Source organism: Triturus cristatus, chromosome 9 (genome assembly GCF_964204655.1).
Source record: "Triturus cristatus chromosome 9, aTriCri1.1, whole genome shotgun sequence".
Lineage (NCBI taxonomy): Eukaryota > Metazoa > Chordata > Amphibia > Caudata > Salamandridae > Triturus > Triturus cristatus.
Genome location: NC_140592.1, coordinates 937,148,768 through 937,167,502, shown reverse-complemented (window position 1 = coordinate 937,167,502; position 18,735 = coordinate 937,148,768). Strand labels below are relative to the sequence as shown.

Sequence of the window (18,735 nt, the reverse complement as noted above, 5' to 3'; positions counted from 1 at the left end):
AGGGGGTGTCACGGGTTTTAGATTCATATCATGTTCCACTGCTCTAGCAACACCTACAATGGCTTAAAAATGACATATTTGTGAATTTCTTGTCACATCATCATCTGTGGTGCACTGCACCAGGCACACATTTAACGACTTCAAAATGTGCGGGAAGCAAATTGTGAAACGTGTCAAGTTTTTTTAATGACCCTGGCAGAAACGCAAATAAAAAAGATAACTGTCACGTTTAAAATGTAATTTTTACACATGGGAAAAAAAGCAGCTGCCATATGCCGATCTGACGCGCATCCCTAAAATTAGAGCAGCAGGCAGTAATTCACCACGTTGCCAGATTGTTGGTGGTTTGCGTTTTCTTCCAGTCTCGTTGCCAAGAATGTTTTGTCATTTGCGAGACTGCCTGCATTAGCGCTATTTGTCTGGTTTTATAGTGGCTCCCTGCTAGAATGGGCCTTTTTTCCGGTTTACATCAGACTGAAAATATTTTAGCCGCATTTATGGTTGCGCTGCAAATAAATAAACTTTTTTTTAAAGCGACGCCATTACTAAAGCTGGTGTCCCACCAGTGCTCTTTAGATAAAGTGAGCAAAGAGTTCTCAGAAGGGCTAATGTCAGCTAATCAGTGAAGTACACGGTAAAAGGTCTAGTCTTGAGGGGCGGTTACAAATGCAGACAAGGCGTTACTAAGGAGGGACTAACAAGTGTGTTAACAAATCACAAGCAACCATTTAGAAACGACAGCAACAGGAGCCAATTGGAAAGATGGGCAGAGAGTGGGTGGACCTTCAAGTCCATACCAGAGTAGCCCATGTCTCGCAGCAGTGCATGCGCTGCCCAAGCTCGCCCTTAAAAAATTACAGGGCCTTAAAATAAAAAATATCTAGAAGGTATGCTTCTTGTAACCTTCCACGTAAATAGTTACTCCACGGGTTACAGATAACAAGCATTTGCAATGCAATAGGTCTTGCATTTATGAGAGTTTGAGCTATTGGCATTGTAAATGACAATGCCTTTTATTTATGTGTTGTTTTTAAAACAGATAAATAAAAGGCATTCTCATTTACAATGCCAATAGCTTAAACTCTCGCAAATGCGATATCTATTGTATTGCAAAAACATGCTATAAAATTTTTAAAAAGGGTTAGGAGAGAGCGTGTCCTGCCTGCAACAGCAGCCAGGACAAAGCTATTTCAGAACATAATGTGTGGAGGCTGCAATTAAAGCCTGCAGAGCAACAACACACGTAACAGGGAGCGTTGCCCTGGGAGATTATAAAATTAGACAAGGCGGTACTAAGGAGGGACTACTAAGTCTTTAGACTAATAAACAGCCACAGTTTACAGTGGACAATCACACAAGCGAATGAAAAATGTGGGCGGAACTTCATGGCCCTACCTCAATACAGCATGCCTCGCAGAGTACCGCATGCGCTGCCCAGGCTCGACCTAAAAAGGACTATAATTTTACTGCTGCCATCGCCAGTCCCTGCACGGTCTGGTTTGAGAGGGCAGTACCCATTTAGGGGTAAACCTTGGCTTCCCCCCCGAAATCATAGCAGAGATCTGATGTGGCAAGTTCAAAATCAACATGGTTCATCTCCAATAGAATCAAATGACTGTCAAGCAACCTGGAGGGGAAAAACAGGACTGTCCAGAAGAAAGGGCAGGGTGCTACAGCTTTCCAAAGCCTTGCAGTGAAGTTGTTGCCCCAAAAGACTGAGTGCTCGGCTCTTGTAGGCAAGCCATACACTTTGCTTACTTCTCACTATGACACATATACACAAACACATGCATACAAAAGTCGTATATAAACTCATTTTATATGAACGAGTACAGGCAATTATCAATGTTATTAAGTATTTATTCATTGTTGGTGGGTGGCAAGCAAATGTTTTTGTTCTTATTGCAAAATGCAGATCAGAATTCCCCAAGAGTAATCAGGAGACATCAAATAAATACAGTGGGTAGATCCACTGCAGTTTAAAAGATGATCATTCACCCCAATAAAACAAACAGAAAATAATAACATAAGAAAAAGCAGTCTATTCTTCCATTAGTTAAATGACATTTCGTTAAACAGCACTGAAACCTGTCCCTACTTCCAAAAGTAAATAATTGGAACGGGCATGGTCGTAGAAACATATAAATCCGACAACCCATATTCAGTGGGTTAACAGGTGAATTGTTATCCATTCACTGATTTTGCTACTGTTGTCCAGATCCCACAGAGAACAGAATGCATGGCACATGTATCTGCATACACAATACAGAAAAATGCACATAAATCAAGCCTTTTAAATCATAGCCAAGATCCTGATCATAACGGATGGGGAAATGGAGCATGCTCAACTGTTTGGGAAACCTACATTTTCTTGACTGTGTGCTCATAAAATTATTTAACATCTTGCACGTGTAGCAGATTTCGGACCGCCTACGGTGCCCTTCCTGCTAGTGTCCCAGTTATCAAAATATTTACAGTGTTCAATTAAGTTCATGCACCAGCATTTAACCAAAACAGTACAATTTATAGTCACTGGTATTTTCATTTCCACGCTTCGAAACTCTTCAAATTAAATTTCGAGTCTTTCTTGCTCACTGATGCTATAATGTGCAGCAGGCTAACGGAGGTTACATATGAAAGTTCAACAGGTTGGAAAGTCTAGTAATACAAATACACTGACTCAACTGGTTGTGGTGTGGGGATGGAGAAAGTTTTTCACAGGTGCACACCAGGCAACAACATCTCTTTTACTCTGAAAGGCAAATAAAAAATGCCCTCCTAGAGCAAACATAGATAATTTACAGGTAGTCAGAATTAACACTGTAAAGTGTGGAACTAAGAGATTACTGTTGATAGTTAGCTTTCAAATTTAAAACCAGTCTAATATCGACACGGAAAACTGCTCTTTGCAAATCTGCCCCATTTAATAGATAAAGTCAGCGTTGCTTCTTTTTTTAAAAAAACACAAGTTTAGATACTTAAAGAATTGGACACGCTGTGAAAAATGATTAACACATTCAGTCCTTCAAACGTTCTCTTGAAGATACATTTATCAAGCTGAAAAGTTTCAATATTGTACCCATGACAATATATTGCAGGAATAGGTTTATGTAAACAGGATGAAAAGCACCATTGACAAATACTAACTTGATTTTTTTCACTGCAATATATTAATCTGACATCCTGGTCACATTTTCCTCAAGTATCAAAAAACAACCTCTCTCCAGCAACAAATAAACTAATTTTCAATCATTCACTTTGTTCCCTCCTTAGAAACAAAAACACGCAAGATAAAAAAAATCCTTAAGGTGCTAGATTGAAAGCTGCTTCTGAGCAAAACAAAGACAGTTTAACATTCGGACATTTAATCAGACATTCATAAAAGCATTTGAAAAAACAAATGTTTGTAAATTCAGTTTTAAAATATACATCTGGAACACCTGTGCTCTCTGGTTACACAGGAACAGCATAATGCTGATAACGAGTGTTTAATAGTACAAAATACAGTTCTTTTATCATTTGTCCTCGGTCTTTGATGTGTCTTTGCCAGTTTTCAGGGGCAATTTGGTGTCTTCTTGCTTCACGTTTTCTTTACTTGTACAGGCTCCTTATGAAAGAAAAATACGAGTCAAGCTTACTTACAAACCCACAATATAAATAAAAAAAACTTTTGGACTGATACATTTTTTCATCTCATCTAAAAGGAATATGAAACCAATAATGCATTGCTTTTCTAAACATTCCATATGCTATATTTTCTTTCCAGATAATAGATTTCATGAAATGGTTGATGTTTACTCCATATCTATATGTATATCCGATTTGCACCACAAAACCATGTAGCTACCGATGAGTGGCTATCAATAAAGTAGTTGTTTTCTGGAGGCAGATCCAAATGATATCATATAGAAAACAAGAATGAAGCACAAGTTCCCTTTGATGAGGAGAAAGGATTATGTTACTTACCCTGTAAGTATCTGTATGTTGTATGTATTATGTATATTTACATGCTTTGTATACTCCTGCCATCAAGTGTTGGGCTCAGACTGTTACAACTTGTTTTTCTTTGAATAAGTCTTTCGAGCCACAAGTTCTCTGTAACTTGTCCTCTGGTGGTAAAAGTGCATGGGCACCGACTCCATTGTTAGATTATTTTTCCACCCGGCAGGTGAGAGTAGGTATGGAGCAGTGAACAGGATAGTATGATGACCATGAGTATAAAATAATCATGGAAGTTGAAAATATATGGCTTCTGGGTAGGCACCATGCGAATCTACAGCACTACATGCAATGAACAGATCCTTACAATCAGTTCGTAGTATATGTGGCTGTAGTGTAGATACATCTGCTCTGCATAGACTGTCAGGCAGTACTTCCCTACGTGGTGGGAAGCATGTGGCGGGTGCAGAGGTTTGAAACAGAGTCCTTTGGATAGTTTGACTCACTCTAGACTGTTGCCTAACCAGAATAGCCACACAGTTATGCTTTGTGAAGGTGTGAGGAGTGGACTACATGGTAGCGTTACAGATGTCAGCAATGGGTATGTTCCCAAGAAAGACCATTGTAGTGCCCTGTTTGAGAGTGCAGTGAGGCCTGGGAAGGGCAGGTAGGGTCCCTTCGGCTTCAAGGTAATCGATCTGGATAAAATTACCTATCCACATGGCCATACCTGCCTTAGCTACGGGATGACCCTTATGAAGATGCACAAAGGAAATAAAAAGCTGTCGTGTTTTAAAGAAGGACTTGGTTGTCTATGCAATACATAAGAGCACACTTGACGTTAAGTGTGTTAAATGCTTTCTCTACTACTGAGTCAAGCTGGGAAAAGGAGTCTGGCAGCGCAATAGTCGGATTAAGGTGAACAAGCATTGGCATAGCCAATAGGTCTCACCTTTGGGACCTTATATGTGTTTAGCCATGCAACAGTTGCATAACTAAATACTTATAAGGTCCCAAAAGCGAGACCTATTGGCTATGCCAAGCGGCCGCGAAAGTGAAAGTGATCGCAATCATGATCAAACATCAAAGCGGTAAAAGTAATCGCGGTAAAGCGCGGCGCCCGCGCACATGCACTGTAGCTCTAGGCTGGCCTGGTAGCACTTTTTGGAGCCCTCTCAATAAGTCTCGCCAGACCAGCGCATGCGCTGGGTCAGGCGAGACCTAAAAAGGGAGATTACCTTAGGCAGGAACTTGGGGTTGGTTTTAAGACTAAGGTATAGTTTCTTACCTGTGAGAAGTTGGCCTGGCATATGCCGTCTCCTAGTTATAGGGGACACCTTGCACCAGTCCAATTAGACTCTTATTGATGATAGGTTTAAGACAACCTTTAAAGAAAGCTATCCTAGTGGTAGCTGTGGAGAGCAGCCTTCAGGCTAAGTCTTGAAGTAGTGTTAAGCTTATTGTTTTACCATAGATAACCTCTTGAATGACCAAATGAAAGAGTAGTCCACACAGGTATATATATAAAATATATGTATTTATTCTAAACAGAATCCCACAAGTCTCTTTATGAGGCTGAGGCAAAGTTACAATGCAAACAAGCATTGATAGATACAATAAAATAGCACTGGAATCATAGGGCCCCAGGGGGGGACCAAACAATATATATTAAAAAAGTGGTATAAGAACCACGACAATTCTACAGACAATGCCTAGGGCATTTAGGATCGCTGGCCCCTTAAGAATCCACCCCAGGTTATGAGGAAGGGGACCCACGGGAGGCGCGTGCAGTGGAAATAGCTGCTATCGGGATCTCTATTAAAGCCTATGGAGAATGTCGCGGTTTGATTTAAACAGATTAAAGTCACTTCTAGCAGGAGTCCAAAGTTAAAACTTTAGAGTTAAGCTTTTGAAGAGCCCACTACCACGAGAGTACCGAGGTACCACTGTTACCTGCCCCAGGGAAGCCGGGTGCATAGGTAGTTTTCGATGTCGGGTCGCGGGCTGATTTTCAATGGAGAAATGTTCAAAAGTGCTGCTAGCCAAAAGCGTCGATGATGCCGTGAAGATTGAAGTTGTAGAACTTGTAGAGAAGAACCTGAAAGCAGAGGGGACAGAGTCTGGGTCACGGCACAGTGACCAGGGAGCTCAAAGCAAAGAGCCCTTCAATGTCGGGTGCTTCAAGTGAAAAGAGGTGTAGCTTGGATCTGCAGCCACGGGCTCCGGGAGGCTTCAATGAAGGGCAGCTTCGGGAGGGCGACTGTCCCACGTCGGATGAGGGTCGCTGCGGTGTTAGTGTCCGGATTGGATCCACTAAGCCTTGGCAACCGCAACCCACGCAAGATGAACAAATCAGCTACTGGTGCAGACCCCTTTGGAGAGACTGTAGAGCAGGCCTGGAGCAACCAGGGGAACTCTTAGATGTCGAGATTGTCCTCCGTTCGGGCCCATAAGTCGAGAGACAAGGGACCGCGGAAGGCAGCAAAATGGAGTGCGTAAAAGGGAGCCCACGGGCCCCCGGAGGGGGCTAGGGCACTGATCTTTGGCACGGATGCTTCTTGGTGGTTGGCTCAATAAGGGGCCAAAGCACAACTTCCCCACTGGTCAGGGTCGTGTGCTACTTAAGAGGTGGCCGGTGTCCTGGGGTATTGGGAATCTCGGCACCCACGTGGTCCACGGTACACAGGTTTGCTGTGCACACTCACTGGCCTCTGGGATGCTTAGGAAACCCACCTCAAGGGTGCCTGAAGTCGACGAAGTTCGTGAGAGCAGCGAAGTTCCAACCGGGTCACTTGCAGTGTTTCAGGAGCCTGCCAAGCAGGAGGATAACTCCTTTATCCCAAGGGAGATTTCTTCAGTCAGCTGGGCAGCAGCTCGTCGAAGGTCAAGTCTGTAAAGTCCAAGATTAATCTGAGGCTCTGGGGCCACGTTATTCACCTGTATCCCCAAGATTAGGGGAGTGTCCAGAGTAGTGTCCACCAATGAGAGGTGAGGCGGGAAAAGGTGGCTACACCCTCTCCCCTTTGTGTGTTTCCCACCTGGGCGATGGGCAGGATGCCCCTGAACTGGTTCCAGGCGGTGTATGCAGAATGTAGGCGCTGTAGCTGCCTACGTGCAACTCTGAAAGGCATCTTTGGTGCACCCACCCTGTTCCAATCCACATATCCTGTCTGGGGAGATGCTAGCACCTCCCTGCCACAGGAGCCCTATTATCCAGCTGGTGAGGCTGGGGTTTTCCCCAGCAACAGCCAGCCAGAGTCGTGTGGGTGGCAGGTAGTAGCCATTTTGTACTACATGTGCACTTTTAAATTGGTGTCCGAATTCTGCCGCTTTTCCCATATAGCCCCTCTAGCAGGGGGGAATCGTGCCCTCATGCCCATGGCTGGACTGGGGGTACGATTCCTACATGTTTGACACCAAACACGATATGGTTCTGTGTAGCCATTCTCAAGTTATCACGCTATCGCGATAGACTTATAATGCGGTTAAGAGTATATGGTATGGCTACACTACAAACAACCCAGCAATGATTTTATGAGGGTTGCAGAGAGGCCCTACCCAGGTAGGGGTCCCCCCTCACACATACCTCAGCACCCTGCCATGTAGGATTAGCAAGGCCTGCTATAGGGGTGACCTATGCGAGTACATGTGTTGCAATGGGGTGGGATATAGGGTACCTATATCCCTGTAAGGGGTGCTAGCACCACCTTACCCAGACTACTGGTCTGGTGGTGTCAGTTTGTATGGCTGTCCCAGGGTGGCACAATAAGTGCTGCAGCCCTGGTAGGCCTACTGAGGGACCCATGCCCTGGGTACCTAGGGTACCATCTACAAGGGACTGTCAGGGCACCCTCAGCATCCAATTGGTTTGTACCTAGGGTACTCACATCGTTTAACAGAGGAAGCAGATAGGCTGGGGTCCTGGATAGCAGGGCCACAGCCTGGCTAAAGTCATAAAAACAGTCAAAACATCAGCAAAAAGTTGGGGGCAACTATGCAGTCGATGCCACTCTCCTACATTACCTGTAACACCTGTTCTCTCGTAGGGAATTTCCATTATAGTCAAACAGTGAATAGTCCTGCACATGTGCGAGGACCCCGAAGCACTTTTTCATAATATATCTTCTCAAGTGTAGATTTTCGCCTTTCTTCAGAATGGCCTGCATAGTCACTTAAGAAGGAAAAATATTATGCCGCATATAGGAATAGTGTGAAGAGAAACACAATGGTTCTAAATGGCCTAAAAAGGTCCAGGGTAGAAAAACCTTAAAGATGGGTAAGCGTTTGAATAAAGGTTTTTTTAAATTAATTTTGAAGAAAGAGAGCGATAGTTAATATAGAGCAGGGACAAGGAGGTCAAGGTATAACAGATATTTTATTACACAATGAAATAAATTCAGGTGCTCACATATTCAGTGACAATAAGCATGACATAGAAAGTGAAAGTGAACTTTAAAAGAAGACATCGCATTGACAACAAGAGTTGAACCACTTTCTTTTTAACTTAATATGATGGGTTCATGTTGTAAGCGGTCGACGACGTTTCGAACTCAGTTATTTGAGTTCATCTTCAGGACAAAAAAGTGAGCATCTATAATCTAAAAAGCAAGAATACAAAATATAAGTAAACCATAGTCTAGTCCCTGAAAGGAGCATCACATTTAGAAAATTAATATAACCTACACATTGCTCTCTCTAGAGTGATGCTATGTATAAAAAATGGATTTGAAAAGACATAACATAGAATTGTTAGAGCGAATAATTATTGGGACAGTTTACATCAGTGAAAGATTAATTAGGTACAAAGCACTAATATAATTCCTAATCTTAAAATTAGAAAAGGAGGACAAGAGAGCACAGATCAGCCAATTAGTCCGTAGTCCAATATGAACAATAGTTATTAATTCATCAGATACCCCAAAAAGACTTACTGTCAGTGTAGATCTAAGGAAGGGGTCGAGTTTATCAACTGGGAATATGGTAAATAGATCACGAGATTTCATGTGCAAATTAATGTATCATAGTGGAGCCCTTTGTCATAGCAGGAGGCCTAGGAAAAAAAGAATGTTTTAAGGCAAATAAATGGAAGGGAAGTCAGGGGGGAAGGGGGAGCAGGGAAAACCGCAGGTGCGGACTTACTTGAGAAACCTTATGAATTCATTATATCGGGACCTCTGAGAATCAGGTGCCGTGCAGATTTAATCTGAAAAGAATGGAGGGGGTGTGTGGGTTAAAAAACTGAACAGCTGAGCCAGCGAGGAAAGTGAACAGCTGATGCGATGAACGAAAGGGAGGGGAGATGTGCGCAATGTAAACTTACATTTTGTACGCTGGAAATGCATTAAATGCGAGCCTCCCGGTGAAAACGAGCGAGTCCTGTTCAAGTGCTGCTTCGCGCTGGGACAGAGAACTGGGGCTGGGTAAACTCGTCATTTATACACGTCAGTCAGGAGGCGTATCAAACTAATTGGTGGCAGCTGAACGTGCAAGCCAGCACGTATAGGCACCAGGTGAAAGTAAACTCGGAAAACTCAGGTGGAGGTGATTTGCGCACACAGCTGGGAGAAAGCGTGTGAAGGAAAGACTACAGAGCTCTGGCCACGTGTGAAGCCAAATCTGTGTTGATGTTAACGTAGAGCCCGAGTCACTCGAAGGGTGTGGGAATAGGCTGGGTTCAAAAGGGAGATTTGTACAAATTTAAAACGCTAGGCAATAAGGCTGTGAAATATCAACTGCTCAGAAGAACTAAATAATAAGGAAAAAACAGCAAGTAATCGCATCATTCTAGAGGGATTATTGGTGTACATTGCATTCAGTATTTTCATTATCAACAACCTATAAACTCACTCATAAAGAGAAAATAATAGCAGCATCAGTCTCGAAGGATAAACTGTTTGCATGGCATCCAAAATTTTGTCAACAACCATAAAGAAAAAATAATAGCGGCATGTACCAATGGCATAGAAGTATACATGACATCCAGAGGGCTATTATCAGCTTGGCAATGTACATAGTAGACAAAAAACATTTTAAAAGGTCAAGGTGGCTTGCAAAACCAAAAAATGATGAATACCAGAATAGCAACAACAGGTATATGTTATAGAATGGTATTATAAGCGTCCAGGGTGTTCAACCCTTGTTCGATGGTACGACATTTGAAAATCCATTTGCATTCTAGGCGATTAAGGGTTTGTTGTTGATTACCTCCTCTGTGGTTAGGATGTAAGCTTTCAATCACTTGCCACCTAAAATCAGTCTCTGAATGTCCTTTGGCCATGAAATGTTCCACTAGTGGTGCAGTTTGTATTTTGCAACGGATCCTACTTCTGTGTTGCGAAATTCTTGCTTTGATTTTCTGCGTGGTTTGTCCGATATAAAGCAGTTTACACGGACACTCAATACAGTAGATCACATTGTGTGAATTACAGTTCGAAAAAAACTTCAAAATGTGCTTAGTGCCATTGAATTCAAACAACTTAGTATTGACAGTAGAATCACAAGCCATGCAATTGTTACATTTATAATGGCCCTGGAGAGGAGGAAGACCAAGAAAAGAATGTAAGGTATTGTCTTTCTGTGTGGGTTTTTGGGCCCTGACTAAGTGGTCCTTGATGTTACGGCCTCTCTTGAAAGCAAAAAGAGGGGTTCCTGTGTTAAGCTCTAATGGGCCTAATACTGACCAATGTTTTTTTATCATTTTGGTAAGTTTATTACTAAATGGGCAGAAAGTGGTCACACACGTGATCTTTGAGGTAGGTGCTCTTTCTTTTGGCTCTAGTAAAAATTTCCGATGGGAATACCAGGCTCGTTTTATTGAGCGTTTAACTAGCCGTCTCGGATAGCCTCGGTCAGTAAGCTTTTTGCATAGGATTTCCGCCTCTAAAAAGAAATCCTCTTTGAATTTACAATTCCTTCGGATTCTGAGGAATTGTCCGTAAGGCAAACCGTCTCTCAAAGCTCTGGGATGAGCACTGTTATATTGTAACAGGGTGTTTCGCTCAGTGGGTTTCCTGAATAAGGTAGTGTAGAGTTCGCCATTGGCGCTCTTGATGGTGACATCTAAATAGTCAATTTTGTTGTTGTCAAAATTATGGGTAAACTTAAGATCAGTTTGGGTGTTAAGCCAGGAGCAAAATGATCGGAGTTCAATGTCGGTACCAGACCAAATCATAAAGACATCGTCTATATACCTACGCCAGGACCGGATTTTTTGAAGAAAGGGATTAGCTCTATTGAGAATGATGTTGGTCTCAATATCGTCAACAAAAAGGATGGCAAAATTTGGGGCAAAAACAGCCCCCATAGAAGTACCCTTGCTTTGTCTGTAGAACTGATCTTGAAACAAAAAGTAGTTCTTAGTTAGGGCTATGTCAAGTAGTGAAATTATAAACTCTGTGGGGACCTGATGTGGAGCCGGACGCAGGTCGAGGTGTTTTTTGATTACCTGTATACCTTTGTCTTGAGGGATATTAGTATATAATGACTCGATGTCAAGGGTGACAAGGAGTTCTGTTTGGCTTGCACGTTCAGCTGCCACCAATTAGTTTGATATGCCTCCTGACTGACGTGTATAAATGACGAGTTTACCCAGCCCCAGTTCTCTGTCCCAGCGCGAAGCAGCACTTGAACAGGACTCGCTCGTTTTCACCGGGAGGCTCGCATTTAATGCATTTCCATACATTGCGCACATCTCCCCTCCCTTTCGTTCATCGCATCAGCTGTTCACTTTCCTCGCTGGCTCAGCTGTTCAGTTTTTTAACCCACACACCCCCTCCATTCTTTTCAGATTAAATCTGCACGGCACCTGATTCTCAGAGGTCCCGATATAATGAATTCATAAGGTTTCTCAAGTAAGTCCGCACCTGCTGTTTTCCCTGCTCCCCCTTCCCCCCTGACTTCCCTTCCATTTATTTGCCTTAAAACATTCGTTTTTTCCTAGGCCTCCTGCTATGACAAAGGGCCCCACTATGATACATTAATTTGCACATGAAATCTCGTGATCTATTTACCATATTCCCAGTTGATAAACTCGACCCCTTCCTTATATCTACACTGACAGTAAGTCTTTTTGGGGTATCTGATGAATTAATAACTATTGTTCATATTGGACTACGGACTAATTGGCTGATCTGTGCTCTCTTGTCCTCCTTTTCTAATTTTAAGATTAGGAATTATATTAGTGCTTTGTACCTAATTAATCTTTCACTGATGTAAACTGTCCCAATAATTATTCGCTCTAACAATTCTGTTATGTCTTTTCAAATCCATTTTTTATACATAGCATCACTCTAGAGAGAGCAATGTGTAGGTTATATTAATTTTCTAAATGTGATGCTCCTTTCAGGGACTAGACTATGGTTTACTTATATTTTGTATTCTTGCTTTTTAGATTATAGATGCTCACTTTTTTGTCCTGAAGATGAACTCAACTAACTGAGTTCGAAACGTCGTCGACCGCTTACAACATAAACACATCATATTAAGTTAAAAAGAAAGTGGTTCAACTCTTGTTGTCAATGCGATGTCTTCTTTTAAAGTTGACTTTCACTTTCTATGTCACGCTTATTGTCACTGAATATGTGAGCACCTGAATTTATTTCATTGTGTAATAAAATATCTGTTATACCTTGACCTCCTTGTCCCTGCTCTATATTAACTATCGCTCTCTTTCTTCAAAATTAATTTCTAAAAACCTTTATTCAAACGCTTACCCATTTTTAAGGTTTTTCTACCCTGGACCTTTTTAGGCCATTTAGAACCATTGTGTTTCTCTTCACACTTTACCACCCCAGGTTCGTATATCGGGGTACCCTTGTTCTCTATCAAACACTTGTAAGAGCAGTGGCTTCACTGCAAGGGTTCCACTCACTGAGTGGTTATATTAAACTAGAAAAATTAGTTTTTTCTTAGTTTAGCTCTATGTTTATTTATCAATACATAGCTTGATCAATACTTTTTCTCACAGAAGATACTCACATAGATATTATGTCTACACCCATTATTCCTACATACACCGAGGAATACATTGCTAGACTGATCAGTGGGCCTTCCCTTTTTCATACACCTATACCTGCAAACAATGCCTCATCAGATGTGGCAAGTGAAAAACTCACGAATCTAGAAAGACTCAAAAAGAAGCATATACGCACAGAATTGCATGCACGTATGCTTACTGAATATCTGAAAGCGGATATCATCCCGGTAGGCCTGCAAGTGCGTAATATCCCTGCTATTTTTCTACAAGACCCTAAATTTAAGAACGGATTTGCCCACATTGGTACAACTTGCTCCCGTCACTGGATGGTGCTTGGCATCGACACTGCACTGGAACATAGCAAGAAAGAATTAATAGAGATCCGAGAACTAGAAAAGGCAATCCTAGAATTAGATAGTCTAGCAGATGCCAAATCAGCCCTAGACAAACTAGAACGTACGATTATTGATTTTCAAAATTTTGAACACCACAAAAAATCCACCAAGGTGACAAAAGACATAAGAAACTATAACAAAGAACACACCTACCCTTATCTCAAGGAAGATTTTTTCACACAAAATACCCAAGAACAACATAGATACCCAACAAGCACTTGGGGTAGATTTAGAAACAGGCAACCGGTAACCTTTTCTACCTCCTCCTTAGAATCTGATAACTCCGACCCCGGAGAAGGCCCTAGCACTTCCACACACAACCCCAATTTTTTAGGGAGAGGCCAACCTTTCTCAGGGGAGAGAGGCAGAGGCAGAGGGAGGCCCAGATACAACTTCCCGCCAGGGGAACGACAAACACGCAGGAAATTTTACCAATGGGGTTACCAATATTAGACCTCCTTCCCCCCTCTGCAACCCCTACCCCTCACTTAGACCAGATGCCAATTTTTAACATGTCCAAGCACCAATTGGCTTCTACTGATATCGCTCTACTTAGCAGAGGATTGTCCTTTGTCATCACGGAAAAACCTAATTGGTTTGATATCCATACTGAAATTCTTCAGTCTTTCAGAAAAGTACGACTCAATGTGTTCTTTCAGAAAAAAGAAACTACCACCAATACTGACATTACAGGACTACGCCCTAAGTCTACTTTTAACCCACCAAGTGGCACTATGCCCCCGGAAGTCCTTACATTTGAACACCTTGTACTTAAAGAATTTAGTGAAATCAGATCCAATTACAGATTTACCCCTTTCAATGTAAGTCTAGAAGAAAGACAAAGTCTTAACACCCTTAAAAACTTGGATGATGTGGTTATAAAACCTTGCGATAAAGGTGGCGGTATTGTCCTGCAGGATAAAACCGCCTATGACAATGAAATTCACCGCCAACTCAGCAACACCTCACATTATGAACACCTTATTCGCAATCCCGTCCAAGATATCAGTAACCTGATTCTCACTATTACCGAGAAAGGTCTAGAAGAAGTCTATATTAGTAAACATGAATTTACCTTCCTTAATAACAAAAACCCAAGGACACCGGTTCTATACACCCTCCCAAAAATCCACAAAAACTTGGAAACACCACCTGGCAGACCCATCCTTTCTGGATGCGGTTCAATACTAGAACCTCTAGGGATATATATTGACTTCTTCATAAAAACATGGTACAAGATACCACAACATATGTAAAAGACACTACACACCAGATCAACCTCATTGAATCTCAACCTTTCGATCCCCAAACAGAACTCCTTGTCACCCTTGACATCGAGTCATTATATACTAATATCCCTCAAGACAAAGGTATACAGGTAATCAAAAAACACCTCGACCTGCGTCCGGCTCCACATCAGGTCCCCACAGAGTTTATAATTTCACTACTTGACATAGCCCTAACTAAGAACTACTTTATGTTTCAAGATCAGTTCTACAGACAATGCAAGGGTACTTCTATGGGGGCTGCTTTTGCCCCAAATTTTGCCATCCTTTTTGTTGACGATATTGAGACCAACATCATTCTCAATAGAGCTAATCCCTTTCTTCAAAAAATCCGGTCCTGGCGTAGGTATATAGACGATGTCTTTATGATTTGGTCTGGTACCGACATTGAACTCCGATCATTTTGCTCCTGGCTTAACAACACCCAAACTGATCTTAGGTTTACCCATAATTTTGACAACAACAAAATTGACTATTTAGATGTCACCATCAAGAGCGCCAATGGCGAACTCTACACTACCTTATTCAGGAAACCCACTGAGCGAAACACACTGTTACAATATAACAGTGCTCATCCCAGAGCCTTGAGAGACGGTTTGCCTTACGGACAATTCCTCAGAATCCGAAGGAATTGTAAATTCAAAGAGGATTTATTTTTAGAGGCGGAAATCCTATGCAAAAAGCTTACTGACCGAGGCTATCCGAGACGGCTAGTTAAACGCTCAATGAAACGAGCCTGGTATTCCCACCGGGAATTTTTACTAGAGCCAAAAGAAAGAGCACCTACCTCAAAGATCACGTGTGTGACCACTTTCTGCCCAGTTAGTAATAAACTTACCAAAATGATAAAAAAACATTGGTCAGTATTAGGCCCATTAGAGCTTAACACAGGAACCCCTCTTTTTGCTTTCAAGAGAGGCCGTAACATCAAGGACCACTTAGTCAGGGCCCAAAAACCCACACAGAAAGAATACCTTACATTCTTTTCTTGGTCTTCCTCCTCTCCAGGGCCATTATAAATGTAACAATTGCATGGCTTGTGATTCTACTGTCAATACTAAGTTGTTTGAATTCAATGGCACTAAGCACATTTTGAAGTTTTTTTCGAACTGTAATTCACACAATGTGATCTACTGTATTGAGTGTCCGTGTAAACTGCTTTATATCGGACAAACCACGCAGAAAATCAAAGCAAGAATTTCGCAACACAGAAGTAGGATCCGTTGCAAAATACAAACTGCACCACTAGTGGAACATTTCATGGCCAAAGGACATTCAGAGACTGATTTTACGTGGCAAGTGATTGAAAGCTTACATCCTAACCACAGAGGAGGTAATCAACAACAAACCCTTAATCGCCTAGAATGCAAATGGATTTTCAAATGTCGTACCATCGAACAAGGGTTGAACACCCTGGATGCTTATAATACCATTCTATAACATATACCTGTTGTTGCTATTCTGGTATTCATCATTTTTTGGTTTTGCAAGCCACCTTGACCTTTTAAAATGTTTTTTGTCTACTATGTACATTGCCAAGCTGATAATAGCCCTCTGGATGTCATGTATACTTCTATGCCATTGGTACATGCCGCTATTATTTTTTCTTTATGGTTGTTGACAAAATATTGGATGCCATGCAAACAGTTTATCCTTCGAGACTGATGCTGCTATTATTTTCTCTTTATGAGTGAGTTTATAGGTAGTTGATAATGAAAATACTGAATGCAATGTACACCAATAATCCCTCTAGAATGATGCGATTACTTGCTGTTTTTTCCTTATTATTTAGTTCTTCTGAGCGGTTGATGTTTCACAGCCTTATTGCCTAGCGTTTTAAATTTGTACAAATCTCCCTTTTGAACCCAGCCTATTCCCACACCCTTCGAGTGACTCGGGCTCGACGTTAACATCAACACAGATTTGGCTTCACACGTGGCCAGAGCTCTGTAGTCTGTCCTTCACACGCTTTCTCCCAGCTGTGTGCGCAAATCACCTCCACCTGAGTTTTCAGAGTTTACTTTCACCTGGTGCCTATACGTGCTGGCTTGCACGTTCAGCTGCCACCAATTAGTTTGATACGCCTCCTGACTGACGTGTATAAATGACGAGTTTACCCAGCCCCAGTTCTCTGTCCCAGCGCGAAGCAGCACTTGAACAGGACTCGCTCGTTTTCACCGGGAGGCTCGCATTTAATGCATTTCCAGCGTACAAAATGTAAGTTTACATTGCGCACATCTCCCCTCCCTTTCGTTCATCGCATCAGCTGTTCACTTTCCTCGCTGGCTCAGCTGTTCAGTTTTTTAACCCACACACCCCCTCCATTCTTTTCAGATTAAATCTGCACGGCACCTGATTCTCAGAGGTCCCGATATAATGAATTCATAAGGTTTCTCAAGTAAGTCCGCACCTGCTGTTTTCCCTGCTCCCCCTTGCCCCCTGACTTCCCTTCCATTTATTTGCCTTAAAACATTCGTTTTTTCCTAGGCCTCCTGCTATGACAAAGGGCCCCACTATGATACGTTAATTTGCACATGAAATCTCGTGATCTATTTACCATATTCCCAGTTGATAAACTCGACCCCTTCCTTATATCTACACTGACAGTAAGTCTTTTTGGGGTATCTGATGAATTAATAACTATTGTTCATATTGGACTACGGACTAATTGGCTGATCTGTGCTCTCTTGTCCTCCTTTTCTAATTTTAAGATTAGGAATTATATTAGTGCTTTGTACCTAATTAATCTTTCACTGATGTAAACTGTCCCAATAATTATTCGCTCTAACAATTCTATGTTATGTCTTTTCAAATCCATTTTTTATACATAGCATCACTCTAGAGAGAGCAATGTGTAGGTTATATTAATTTTCTAAATGTGATGCTCCTTTCAGGGACTAGACTATGGTTTACTTATATTTTGTATTCTTGCTTTTTAGATTATAGATGCTCACTTTTTTGTCCTGAAGATGAACTCAACTAACTGAGTTCGAAACGTCGTCGACCGCTTACAACATGAACCCATCATATTAAGTTAAAAAGAAAGTGGTTCAACTCTTGTTGTCAATGCGATGTCTTCTTTTAAAGTTCACTTTCACTTTCTATGTCACGCTTATTGTCACTGAATATGTGAGCACCTGAATTTATTTCATTGTGTAATAAAATATCTGTTATACCTTGACCTCCTTGTCCCTGCTCTATATTAACTATCGCTCTCTTTCTTCAAAATTAATTTCAAAAAACCTTTATTCAAACGCTTACCCATTTTTTTTTTTTTGAAAAACCTTTATTGATATTCCAATCAATTACACGTTTGGGCCTACAACCTCCGGGGCCGGCCGCTAAACAGTCAGAATAACAGAAAGCAATTCTATCACAGTCAGCACCTCGGGGAGCAGAATCTCGACGCTAGCATACTCTCAGTCTCTGAACGGCCCAATTAGGAGATCAGGATAATAAAGGTTTACATTTTATAATAGAAAAGGATGGAAGGATCAGGTGCCAAACAGTTTCCCAGCAGCGAAAAATGGCAGGCCGAATGATGAACGTAAACAATAAGCAGCAGTCTATCTAAGCAATGGCGCTGAGACAGGAAGTTCAGGATGTAGAGGAATATCACGGCCATTTGCGCCTGCAACCCCCTGCCCTAAGACCCAGGAAACCCCACGGAAATTATGGCACTCAGGAAACAGCAGTGAGTAACAACAAAGGAGGTCTACCATGCTGATCCCAGAAAAAGGCAGAGAAGAAGAAGAGAAGAAAAGGAGGCCATGGAAAAAAAGGGGTTAAAGACTAAAGAATCCCCTCCCCCAACCCCCCACCCTGCACCTCTGCAGATGAGTACGGCCCCCCCCCCCAGCAGTGTGCCTGTCGCCCCGGAACCAGACCCGAAATATAGAAGAAACAGAGAAAAAGGAGTAGGAAAAGAGCCCCCACCAGATGGGGGGGTAGAGAGAGTATTAATAAACTGGAGGAGGGCCTGCAAAACTTGCCCCCGGCTGCTCCCTCCCGCACCATATGTTTTCCCGCAAAGCATACAATAAACAACACAAGATCGACCCTGTCAAAGTAAGTAAGGAGCATTACGCATTTAGTACACTAACAGTTATGCCGTGAGAGCACACAACTCCCGAGTCCGCCC

At 42.1% G+C, this 18,735-nt stretch overlaps 1 protein-coding gene across 1 annotated transcript in view; it reads right to left on the bottom strand.

Moving 5' to 3' along the window:
* Window positions 1–1,842: 1,842 nt before the first annotated feature.
* The window catches only part of ATXN3 (ataxin 3), a 383,732-nt gene continuing 366,839 nt past the window's right edge, over window positions 1,843–18,735 (bottom strand). The window contains exon 11 of the mRNA XM_085626512.1: window positions 1,843–3,607. Coding sequence (XP_085482638.1) covers window positions 3,516–3,607 — 92 coding nt within the window. The 3' untranslated portion in view covers window positions 1,843–3,515. The remainder of the gene's footprint in view (window positions 3,608–18,735) is intronic.